General features: G+C 46.5%; 2 protein-coding genes across 13 annotated transcripts in view; both read right to left on the bottom strand.

Moving 5' to 3' along the window:
• Positions 1-611: 611 nt before the first annotated feature.
• On the bottom strand, positions 612-6,781 carry SMIM1 (small integral membrane protein 1 (Vel blood group)). Of its 3 annotated transcripts, XM_024104270.3 has the most exons (5): positions 6,642-6,781; positions 6,476-6,553; positions 3,568-3,641; positions 3,197-3,332; positions 612-1,931 (listed from the first exon to the last, which is right to left on the bottom strand). In XM_024104270.3, exons 4-5 carry the CDS (start codon positions 3,298-3,300, stop codon positions 1,805-1,807), a joined length of 231 nt encoding a protein of 76 aa, XP_023960038.1. In that variant the 5' UTR covers positions 3,301-3,332; positions 3,568-3,641; positions 6,476-6,553; positions 6,642-6,781; the 3' UTR covers positions 612-1,804. The 3 variants fall into 3 exon arrangements, with proteins under 3 accessions (XP_023960038.1, XP_005298497.1, XP_005298498.1); XM_005298440.5 differs by lacking the exon at positions 3,568-3,641; XM_005298441.5 differs by lacking the exons at positions 3,568-3,641; positions 6,476-6,553.
• Positions 6,782-9,499: 2,718 nt separating this feature from the next.
• CCDC27 (coiled-coil domain containing 27) overlaps positions 9,500-12,226 on the bottom strand; it is a 29,939-nt gene continuing 27,212 nt past the window's right edge. For all 10 annotated transcript variants that reach the window (XM_065574936.1, XM_065574937.1, XM_065574940.1 and 7 more), the window contains 5 exons: positions 11,917-12,047; positions 11,664-11,741; positions 10,881-11,093; positions 9,930-10,034; positions 9,500-9,783 (listed from right to left, as the gene is read on the bottom strand). In XM_065574936.1, the coding sequence (XP_065431008.1) occupies positions 9,646-9,783; positions 9,930-10,034; positions 10,881-11,093; positions 11,664-11,741; positions 11,917-12,047 (665 nt within the window). In that variant the 3' untranslated portion in view covers positions 9,500-9,645. The remainder of the gene's footprint in view (positions 9,784-9,929; positions 10,035-10,880; positions 11,094-11,663; positions 11,742-11,916; positions 12,048-12,226) is intronic.

The raw sequence follows: 12,226 nt of genomic DNA on the forward strand, positions 1-12,226 counted from the left end.
AAAGGCCTACTGCCATTTTGTTTGCAAACAGCCCTGAGCAAGGAGGAAGGGGGGCGGGGGCGGGGGCGGGCAGGTGGGAAGAGAACAGAATCTGCATAACTCTGGCTAATGCTCGTGTACTAAATCCCTGAAATAACTGCATCAATCTCTCCCTTTTGCTTGGTTGTGTCAGGACAGGCTGCACGTGTGTGCATGGCAACAGTCCCACATGTGGCTGGGAAAGCATCAATGCACATCTTAGATGAGATCTAAGGGCCTGCCTGCAGGATCGGAACTGGGGTTGTGCTCGGATGGGGTGAATTATTCTTGTCAGGATTGTTTAGAAGAGGTATGAGCTCAAATCTTTCTGCCTTGGGTGGGGTGGAGTTGGAATCTGGCTCCCACCCAGACTTTTTTGGGGGGGAGCCCTTGACCTTCAATTAGTTGATCCCCAAATACATAATGTACAGTCCCAGGCCGCTGCAAGAGTAGATTTCCCTGACACTTCCTATTCAAGCTGCAGTCACAGGAAATGAGTCCAAGAGAGCAAGATACACTTCAGTGGTCTCCCCTGTATATGCCTTTCCATTGAGACGCATATTCCAGCACTGATCAGAGACATGGGCAGCCTGTTGGCTTTAAATCTGCTTTTTATTGCTTAAAATAATTTGACTCTGTTGCAGAAATATACAGAGCTTTACATGCCTGCTGCACAGTTTGAAAATCCTATAAAACAGGTTGTGTGAGAGCCCTGGCCTTGAAGAGAGCTGTCTAAAGGAAACATTAACATGATTACAGGGAGCAACAGGTTCCTTTGCAGGGGGAAGCCAGTGAGGTGCTGATTAAACTAAAGATTCCCATCAAACTGGTTTATAATGAACCCAACTACACTGGGAGCTGGCATGCAGCCTTCCTGAGGAGTTAGTAGAGGAGTTGTGTGCAAAAGCCTTTAATCTTCCTGGCTGACGTGACTGATGGAGCATAAAGAAGTTTCAAAGGTTGGGTCAGCAAGTCCTGTGAATCCAGGCACTGCACTCGCAGCCTCTAGTAAAGTGCGGGGTAGAAAGAAGGGCTTGAAAAGAGAAAGATCCCAAATGTAAGGGAGCAGCACCTTGCCCCTGGAAAAGTCATAGTCAAATAGAAGCGTGTGTGTGTCGACCCAGTGATCAACAAAGGGCTCCAGTGACTGCGAAGGAATTGTGATTAAAATCCCCTGCATGTGCAGTCAGGTGCACAAACAGAGGTTGGGTGCCCAGTGACAGGTTTGCTCACACAACTACCCATTATGTGCTCACAAAACAGGTGTTTTCACATGCATGCAGATGTGCCAGGAGATATGCAGATGCCATTAAGAAGCTCATAGAAAACATGCCCATGCAAAACCGGTACCCAGATCCCCTGCTGATGGGTGTGTCAGAAGGGGTAGGGATGGAAACCGCAGGACCAAGAAGCTGTTCTCATTGCAATACAGGGCATTTTGGCAGCAGTGACAGATTTTGGAAACAGCACATTTTGCTGATTCATGAGGGAGAGCACATCCATTTCTAGTTCCTCCTTTGCCTTTGTTGAGCCGTCAGCTGAGATTGTACAATCCGTTCTCTCGTAGGCAGCAAGAAGTGCTGCATCTAGCACTGGTTCTGTGCACCTCCCTAATCCTGATGGTTCCCTTTGTGTGCTCATACGACACATAGTGAAGATTCCTGCATCTTGCATGCATGCTTGCTGACCTGCCTGATTGGGGGTGGGAACTGGACAGGGAGGGTTGGGATTACCTCACCAGAGAAATCCAGGCCTGGGATCCTGCCGGTGAATTTCACTGTTACTTCTACTTGCACTTGTGCACATAGTAACCTGTCACGTAGCCAATGACAAAAACCGTCCAAAAAAGGATGTTTCCTCCAATCACTTTAACTGCAATGCCGATTTTCCCAGTGCACAGCTTAGTGTAGATTCTGGGGAGATAAACATGGATAAAGAACAGCTGTAGTCAGTGGACATCCTGGCTACATTAACAGGCTAAGCAGAGCTGACTCAGTTTGCTATTTGACTGGGAGACCTGCTGTTGAACTCCAGGTTGGTACCGGAGTGGTGCTGGTGATTCAGTAGGTGGCACCCAGTCACTAGTGATCAGCTGCCCTCAGAAAGGAGGGGCTGTGAGGGCTGTGCCATCTCTTGGATGAAATATAAAACCCAGGGTCTGGCCGCTTGTGGAGATTCTAGATTGAAGATTCTACAGCATCTCTCCTCAGAGTCGAAATCTTAGCCCTAATGCAGGGCATATTCCACCTGGAGTAATTAAACTTTGTCCCCCTCAACCTTCCCTGAAGCTTCAGTTCAACACAACATTCTTCACAACAGTTCAGGGGGTGCAGTGTAGCGTTGCTGTGTCGGCCAGAGGCAGCTGGTTTTAGTGGCAAGTGAAGTGATTCTAGTTTATTGTAAAACACGTTTGGGTGAATGGTGTTAGAGAAATAAATGTTACTATTGTTGTTACAGTGTCTACAGGGGGGGAGAGAGAGAGAGAGACCATATTTCTCTTCCTTTCCATGAGTGAGGGTCAGTGGGGGAAAGAATCACGATGCTCTAAGCCACTCAGTCACTGTTTGCAATTTGCTAGAAAAAAGGAATTCTTTAGAATTGTGTACAGACAGCTTGGCTTTTCAAATAGTAACATGGCAGCCAGTTGTATCTGTAACTTCAGCTAGATTATGAATAGAGCCCAATTTCTCTGCTTTAAAAATTCCAAATTTGGTTCCCATTCCTGAAATCAATACTGAGGCACTATCTCCCCGACATCCGTGGCACTGTACAACTGGAACCTTTGTGTGTTCCTGCGCTGCTCGGTAAACTGAGACAGAGACAATCCTGGAAGATCTGACTCAGTTATCTTCCAGAAGGTGATCTGTGTTGGCCTTGCAGAAATGCTCTTGGTAGATCCTAGGGAACCGTGTGTCTGGTTCTAGGACCATGTATGGTGGATGAAGGGCTACTCTGCTGACTGACCATTGGCAGTCAAACCGTGTGGGTTTCTTTAATTCCAGCACAGAAGGATAAAAGGTTGACAGACTCGCTAAGGAGAAGGGCAGGAGGGCCTGCAGGGAGCCTCCATAGCTCAGGAGGAACACCTTGCGAAGAGGAATAGGTTCTGGACAGCTGTTCCTCTTGTGTGTGTTATTGAGTCTACACCTGTCAGACAGCTGAGCCACAGGGGTCTCACCTTTTACTTCCCGACACCTCGGCAGTGGATGTGTTCACACTGACTTCATCACGACCACTGTCGTTCCACCTGCTGTACTGAACACCTGCGTCTTGAGGCTGCATCCTTCCAAGGAAAAGGTTGAAGGAAAAAGACTCTAGGAAGGAGGCAAAGGCAGATACAAGTTAAGCTGATGCCTTGACAAGAGGAAAAAATGCAGTTTCCTAACTTGTTTGTTCTCCTTTATTCCTTATGAAAGTGACAATTACAGTCAATGATGTGACACCGGGCATGACCATGTGGGGTTACACTCTCTCTTACTGACCCCAGATCAATAGCTGTCAAGAATAATGAGAAGTACAGGCATGAAGTAGTGAGACAGCTCTACGTACCAATTACTATCCGGGTTAAAACGGAATCCCCTTGGAGAGTCTGACAGGACTTTGAACGGGAACTTTGATCAAGCCTAAAAAAAAGGGGATGGGTGACTCTGAAACCACTCCTGAGATTCCATTTATAGATCCAAATATATCAATCAATTGGGCTGATGATAATTTTTGACGTGTAAACACCTGTTCACAGGGAATTAGACTGAGACTATCAAACCAATTCACCCAGGCAAATAAACCTACAATCTGGGGTGAAAGGCTCCATCGAGTCATCCAATCTTTTATATGCATCTGACTCGGGTCCTGTCATAAACATACAGTTTAGGGTAACATAAAATCCCTCCTTTACCTGTAAAGGGTTAAGAAGCTCAAATAACCTCGTTGGTACCTGACCAGAAGGACCAATGGGGAAAGAAGATACTTTCAAATGGGGGGGAAGGCTTTGTTTTGTGCTCTGTGGGTGTTCTCTCAGCAGACAAAGGGAGAAACCAAGCAAGTAATCCAGCTCCTACTGAAATAATACATCTAATATTACAGAAATAGTAAGTAAGAACAAGGAAATGTGTTAGAGTATCTCTTGTTTTAGCTTGTGAATTTTCCCTGTGCTAAGAGGGAGGTTTATCCCTATTTTTGTAACTTTAAAAAGTTTTGCCTAGAGGGGAAATCCTCTGTGTTTTGAATCTGATTACCCTGTAAATTACCTTCCATCCTGATTTTACGGAGGTGCTTCTTTTACTTTTTCTTTATAATAATGTTCTGTTTTTTTAAGAATCTGATTGGGTTTTTAGTGTCCTAAAAACCCAAGGGTCTGGTCTGTGCTCACCTTGGTCACGCTCAAGCCTTCCCAGGAAAGGGGGTGAAGGAGTTTGGGGGGATATTTTGGGGAAACAGGAACTCCAAGTGGTTCTTTTCCTGAATCTTTGTCTAACTCACTTGGTGGTGGTGGCAGCATACTGTCCAAGGACAGGGAAGAATTTGTGCCTTGGGGAAGTTTTTAACCTAAGCTGGTAGAAATAAGCTTAGGGGGTCTTTCATGCGGGTCCCCACATCTATACCCTCAATCAATTGGGCTAATGATAATTTTTGATGTATAAACACCTGTTCACTGGGAATTAGACTGAGACTATCAAACCAATTCTTTCAAGCAAATAAACCTACAATCTGGGGTGAAAGGCTCCATCGAGTCATCCAATCTTTTATATGCATCTGACTCAGGTCCAGATTCCAAACACCCACAAATCTTTGGAAGACTTAAGAGCCCTCTCCCTGTAGAGTAAGGACTGCCTAGCGGCTATCTTCCACACCCCAATGGTCTCTGCACTTCAGTAAGGAGATGTATGTATGTCCCATAGCTTTTGAAGCGTATTCGTGAAAGGTCCCCCTACAGAAATGTAAAATTTTATTTTATGAAGCCTACCTAAAATTCTCGCCAAGGCTGAGTTATCTAAAGTTACTCCTTACTCTAGGTCCTGCAATGCAGCTTGTCTATCTGTTTCTCATGTCATAAGCTCTTCCAGACTGGGAGTACCACATATTTGTGTCTTGTAGAGAACACGCCGTCGGCACTTAACAGATCATGCTTTACAACTGCTAATTTGCAGTAATTTTAAAATTCTCCCCTTGTTGCCACCTCCTTTTTGACCCAGCCCTCCCGCTCCTGAGACACGGCTTGAGGCACCCGGTGCTGTCAGATAGCTGTGCCTGGCAGAGGGGGCGAGAAGAAAGGATGGTCCTATGGGCAGCAGCACAAAGAAAACTAGAAATGCAGCTAGTTGATGTGTGTCTAGTAAAGAAAGGGGACCTGGAACAGAGATGGAGCAGGACTGGGAGGGATTATGCTGCCTGGAGGGTATTTTCAATTTGCCTTTTTAACTGTGATTATTTCCACTTGGATCCTAGCCTATGTTTCGTAAATAGGGGACTTTACGTTCTTGGCTCGCTGACATAGCAATGTTCCTGATTAAGGTCTAAATTCTAAGCCTGCTAGTGCCAGCAATCGCACTGGTGTTTGCTAACGTACCATGTTAGAGATTAGACCCAGCAGCTCCCTTCAGAGTTTTGGCTCTGCAATCTAAATGCCTCTTCGTGCATCTCTCTGTAGCATATCGCAGGTCTTTAGAAACATTTTCTATTATCTGCAACTTGGCATGAGCCTGGCATATTGTGAGGGATCTTTTAAAATATTTTGACATTTTTAAAGCTGCCCCTTTTTGATCAGTGTGGTGCCAGATCAGATTGGGGCAAAGGTGTCTTTAATCCACTTTAGCATTTGTCCAAGCTTGGGGCCGCTGGGAAGTGGGTTAGAGCAGCCTGTAGGCTGATCTAACTTATACCCCTCTCCAGAGGCCACGCAGGCCTATCCCAGACTGTCAGCCAGACACAGCAGTGTCCCGGCCAAGCCTCCTCTTTGCTAGGCTGCACCTCCTGTGCTGGGGAAGGGGGAGTTGTGCAGGGCAGGAGGCACCCTGTACCACAAGAGGATTCCTCCACGTCAGGGGACATTCCACTGCCGGACTTTGCTGGGTTATATGGCTGCTTTGTGCTGGTGGAGCAGCACTCTACAGCTGCAGCCCAGCTGGGAATCTGGCCCCCAGTTTTCCAATGGGACAGTGACAGGGGTGGCACAAGGAGCCTACTCTCCTCTAGAGTCCCAGGGACGGACCTAGCACAACGGGAATCCTTGCACTTCGGGATGTTGAGCAGCTGCTCCTTGCCGGTGCCTCCCTAGCTGCCTTCTGTATGATTTCCCGATCCAAAGGTCTCCTATCCTCTCCAGCAATCAGTGTATTCACATAACATAGTGACCAGTTGGCTAGAGCAGACACATTACTTCTGGCTGAGAGATTTTTAAAATGAAGCCATATTGCCTCTCTTCACTTCCCCCCAAACCAACCAGTAAAAAGTAGTTTACCACTGGAATGGGCTTGGATTTTATACTCCTCCTCTCCTCCTAACGTCTGCGCAGAGCTGGGCTTCAGCAATTCTACCCCTGAAAATAGGGTGGAAAAGTGGGGGGGAAAGTCAGAAAAGAAAAGCGAGTTTGCCAAAGACTGTTTAAAGCTGCAGCGTGGTCTCACCTGAGGATCAAAGTCCTTCTCTGACTCCGCTCCGAGCTGCTTCTTGGTGAAAAATAACCCTTTGCCTTTAGCTCTTTCCTTTCTGGGTTGATTGTGAGCTTTTAACAGCTGTGTGTGCTGTTGTGTTAAACCAAGATTAGAGGCGGAGCGGGGAAGGAGGCGGGGTCCATCAGTTCAGTGCCTTTCAGCACAAAAACACAGGTGCCAGCTATAACTGGCTGACTCCATATGTTCTGACCTAACCAGCGAAAGTGCTGGGGCAAAACTTCCACAGTTCCCACATGCAAATTCTTTAACCTCACTCTGTCTGACGGCAAATGAGATGCATGCAATGGCGAATGCATGCCAAAGACTTGATTTGAAGAAGGAGTATAAGGGTTACCACCAGAAACATTGGCCGTTGGACCTGGCCCGTCCTTTATTTCAGCATTCTGACCTCAGTGCCATGACAGCATTGAGATTCCAGTGAAAGGAGTGCACGGCCCTGGGGGGAGCTGGACAGCAAGCAGGGGAGACTCTTGAATATTCTGAAATCCTGCCCGCAGCCCTGACTCGCACAGCCCTTACTCCTCCTGGGCTAGATCCAGAGCTTCTCATTCTGTCCTCCATTGATGTGATGTAGTTACTCCAGATTTACTCGGTGTTGTGAGATCAGAATAGATACAGTGAACCAGAGATCTAGTCAGCACTATCAGTCTGAAGCAAAATCCTTCACTTCTACTTCTGTCTTTAATGGTGCAGATTAGGGAACTGGACAGCTTGGGGGAAGGCTGCTGATGGGATACAGAGCCTTTCACATGGCCAGATTGCTGGCTGCAGTGCAGCTCTGGTCTGTTGTTTCCAACTGAAGGCTGTCCGGTGCCCTGTCTGAAATGAGGCAGTAGCCCCAGTTCAGAACTGAGTGGGCAGGTGTCAGCATCCCAAAATCACCTTTACAACTGGCAGCTAGATCATCCATCTCAGCAGAGAGGGCACAGCTTCAAGGGGCCTAAGGAATTAACTCCTGTCTTGCTCCCAGAGATGGTCCACTCCAGGCCAGAGTGGAGGCCCAATGTCAGGGTTCTATGGAGCTTGCTTATGTAGGACCCTTAGTCCAGCATCTCTCATCAGTAGTCAGTTCACAGGGAAATGCAAAAAGGAAGTTGATTTTGTGTTTGGTTGCATTAGAAATATTAAAACTGAAGAGAAAAGCAATGGCACATCCCTCACTAATCATCTGCAATGGTAGACATTCAGTTGTGTGAAGACGCCACCTAGAGAAATGCAAAGATCAGACCGAAGAGGGCAATGGCAGATGTTAGTCATGGACATTCAGCCTTGTGCTAAGCTGAAGAGGAAAATGTACTTTAGCCTGGTTGACTTTTGCAATAGACCTCTGGATGCAAGCATTGTAGAACTCCAGGCAAAGGGCTGGGACTGCCACATGGGGATGGATTTCATTTCTAAATAACCATGAGGCAACCATCTGAGTTGCGAACCTATCGTTCTGTTCGGTAGCAGAGAGGTTGCATCCTTAGCCTTCCTAAGGGCTTTGGGTTTGAATCTCTTGTCACCCTGTGCCCTTTTGCAAAGTAGGAGTGAAATGGTACAAGTAAGTGGAGAATCCTGATTTGACAGTATTTCATCACCATTTTACACTGGTGTAGATGAGGTCACAAGGTCCAGGCCCTGGAGAACCAGACCTTTTATTTACTGTGACATAATTCAGCCAGAAATCTCTTACAGATGAAGAGGCTGATTTATGCATTCGGAATAACTTTGTCCAATGGGAAATTCATAAGTGTGGCTCTTGGTTAGGGGTAAAACACGAACATGCAATTTCGATTTGTAACTGGCTTTGGGGCTACCTGCTGACAGCACAGAATTGGCATGTGGGGAAGTCTGCTGGGAAGTAGATATTAGGGTATTTGATCTGTTCTGTTAGAAGGAATAACTGTGTGCATGTCAAGGAGGTGATCATCATTGATTATGGAACTGGTTACAAATTTTGGTCACAAAGGCAGGTTTCTAGCTTGCTGTTATTAATGGCAATAAGGTACAGTTGAAAAGTGACTCTGTAAAAATGACAGAGTGGGGTTCCATGTTTGTTGCTCAGTTATGCTCACTTTGCAATCCAAAAGATTTTTTTTTTCTAATTGCCAGCCCTGCAAACTTGATCTTGGTACCTGAAAATGAAGCTGGTTTTCTATGGCTCGCGCATCACCAACAAAAAAGATTTTGCAGTGGGAACTCAGTGAATAATTCGGATAAGGGTGCATGAGCCAGAATAGAATCCAGGTCCAAACTCTATGGTGGGTTCGAGGGGGCGCAGCTGAATGGGAGGTTGGCAGTGACATTGTATGAGAGCCTGGCCCAGTGGTTTATCATTAAGATTGGGAAGGGGAAGACTGATTACTAAAGCTTAGATTGCCAGCACTAGTGATATCTAGCAGTGGTTGGGTACCGTCAGGTTGTAGGATATGCTCAGAGATGACCTGGATGGGATGGCTAGAATCTGGCAAGTTTGGAAGGCCTGCTCGTTTCAGGTCAGAAAAGCTTGGTGATCCAATGATTATGCCTGCACCCTGCGTTTAAAAGGAGCATGATGAGCAGCAATGGGATAATCTGGCCAAAGCAGGTGGTGTGCAACACAGAGGGAATCATTTTCATTTTCTAGCTCCTCTTATCCAAGAACCCCCAAAGCACTTTGCAAACTCACATTAACTCTCATAACTCCCATGAGAGGCGGAGATTATTCTACAGATGGAAAACCTGAGAGAATAAGAGATTTATGGCAAATTGAGCCCTGATTCCAGTCCCCAATTCCAATTATGAGGCAACAGTGTAGACTAATTAGAGATCAGCTGGCTTAACAGAACGCAGTTGAAGTCAAATTTAATTATTTACTTTGTCAATAAAAAAACAAAACATCAGAACAAACCAAAATACAACCAGGAAAGAGCCTCAGGAAAAAGCGCCTTCCTGACTTTGTGACTCAGCTGTAGGAATCAGCTCTCGGCATACCCTATTTCACAGGACTCTTTTTGGTGGTCTTAGAATTAGGAGAGGACAAATTTGCTGGCTCACTACTGAAGAGAGACGGGACCTTCACACCCTTCTGTTTCAGCATCTGATGATAATCCAGCCGCTCGCTAATTATTCTCTGGAAATCAGACACATTCACAGGAGAATCCAGCATTAGCCACGGAGGTGATAGAATCATAAAGCTTTTCCTTCTCCCCTCACCTCTCCGCTGGGCCCCAGCTCAGGGGTCCAAGCAGAAGCATCATTCCACACTGAATCACATACCTGCATAGCCTCCAGTGCCTCCTCATCGCTAATTTCAGCTTGGGGGGATTTGGCGCCTGCAGCGCTGTATGTGGCCTGAATTATTTTGCTTCGAAATCTTTCAAACTTTGATTTTAAAAAGGAGAAAAAAAATGACCTTAGTTTAATTAACCAGGAATTAACCAGGTTTCCTCCAATTAAAGAGGGACGCTGTCTGACACAAGCAAAGACCTTTTCTCACTAAAGGGAGAATTTAAAGCAACGCTTGCTTTTAAGCTATGCCAACAAGAGGGTTGGAATGACAGCTGGCATTTCTGACCGGTTCTCCTGTCTCTGAATGTCCCCAGGCCAACAGTGAGGTGCAGGACTGAAATTCTGCCCTGGGCTGAGTATGTGCAATTCTAGATGGCTTCACCAGAAGCCCCACACAGACACCTAGTGGCAACATGTGTCTCTGAATTAGTAACCTAAGCAAATCTGACCTGACATTGGATGGAGTCGCACCTGCTTACAGCAGGTCTGAATATGTCCCTTTAAGAATAAATATGGAGAAATATCTTCCCATGATGGCTGTTTAGCCTGTGGCTGTATTTGAGAGAGGGGGGTCCCCAGAAGGGCTGGGAGGCTGTGGGATAAAATTCAGAAAGAAGTTTGGCATTGTAACTATTCTGCTCTGAAACCTCGGGGTCTTTTTTTCTTGGTATCCCATAAGACCCATAACTTAAACAAAGGCCCCTGGCAAGCACAGGAGCCCAAGCCACCAGGGAAAGGTTGGGGAACAAGTGGACTGTTAACTGCCAGCCCTTCCATTCCTGCTGCTGGAGCTGAGGTGCCAAAGGGAGCCCCATGCAGTCCACCCAATGATTGTGTCTAAAGATGGCCCTGACTAAACTGGGGCCTTTGTTCTCGTTAGCTGGGGTCCCTCCCTCAGGGGAGAGGCCCGCAGTGAAGGAGGAAGGAGGCCACCTTTACCCTGGCACTGATGCACTCCAGTGCAACTTTGGCCTGCTGCTCAGCGTGCTTCAAGGCCTCGACTTGGCTCTGCGTCTCACTTTGGTCACACAGCTGCTTCTGCATGTGGTGCTGGGCTACCATAACCTCTGCCTGGAGCTGGTTGATCTTGCTCTGCAAATCATCAATCAGTTTGTTTTTCTCGGCCAGTCTGGATTCTTGTTCCACAATGTCCTGAGGAGAAACACAGTTCAGGAGGAGTGGAGGAGAAAGCTGCCTAATTCAAACATGTCTCGCTAGAGATTTTGCCCTGCTATTCCAAACCCTTCCTAAACTTCTCAGAAGGCAGCGGGAGCAGAATATGTCAGTGCCCAGTAATGTTACTGGTTTGGGACTTTGTCCCTGCCAGGTTTACCTATAGTATTTAATAATAATTCGAATTAAGAGCCATTAAAACAGGTTTGTTCCCTTCTCCATCAATTCAGGCTCGTTAGAAAAATTAAACTGAGCAATAAAGTGTATTGAGAAACAAAATAGGCCAGGGCTATCCCATCTCTGATTTTCATGGGACAGACTCCCCTGCAAAACTAGGGAGAACACGGATGGGTTTAGTGTTGAGAGTAACTAGAGTGAAAGACACCTGACATCAGTGCAGGCTTTGGAGAGAGAGCAGGAAAGAACCTAAAGGAGCACAAGGTGCTCCCCAAATGGGATTGCTTTGTTTAATTTATACGGGGGCCCAGCAGGGAGAATTAGGGTGTTGGCTACTGTAACTGAGCACAGGAGTTTGCACTGATGAGTCACCTGTCGGAGTTTGTAATTCTCTCTCTCTATTATTCCCATCATTTCTTCACGCTTCCGTTCTTCTCGAAGGCTGGAAAACTGAGAGAAAAGGCTCCAGTTAACACCTCAGCCCCATTACTACAGGTCACAGACTCATGAGTTCCTGACTTGTTGAAAAAGAATAAAAACAAGTCTCCCAAAGAATAAATTCCCAGTTCCCCCCACACTACACACTGGTGGCCAATGGTCTGTGTTGTGCTCTGAGTGACTGTACCTTGGCAGACATGGCTTGCAGTTGACTTCCCCGCTCTCGAAGCTCCTTTTGTAGCATTTCCTTTTCAGACTCTGCTCTCCGTAGCTGTGACTCCTGGAAAGCCAGCTGCCTTTGCAAGGAAGTGATGGCACCTGCACAATCAGAGTAGAGTCCTGAACCAACTGAACGCTGTTCAAGTCCTTGGGAAACCCCCCCTAGGTGATGAAAAAGGGGCCAGTCATTTTATTCCATCATCCAAAAATTATCTGGCTGTGGACATAAGTTATCTTAGAACTACAGTCACTACAGAAGTACACTTCAGCTGAATGAT

The sequence above is a fragment of the Chrysemys picta genome, chromosome 21, assembly GCF_011386835.1.
Source record: "Chrysemys picta bellii isolate R12L10 chromosome 21, ASM1138683v2, whole genome shotgun sequence".
NCBI lineage: Eukaryota > Metazoa > Chordata > Testudines > Emydidae > Chrysemys > Chrysemys picta.

Excerpts from the sequence above, each read along its gene's own strand:
- SMIM1 (XM_005298441.5), bottom strand. The coding sequence starts at position 3,300 with ATGCAGCCTCAAGACGCAGGTGTTCAGTACAGCAGGTGGAACGACAGT. Across the intron at positions 1,932-3,196 it reads GAGGTGTCGGGAAGTAAAAG|AATCTACACTAAGCTGTGCA; the intron begins GTGAGACCCCTG and ends TTATCTCCCCAG.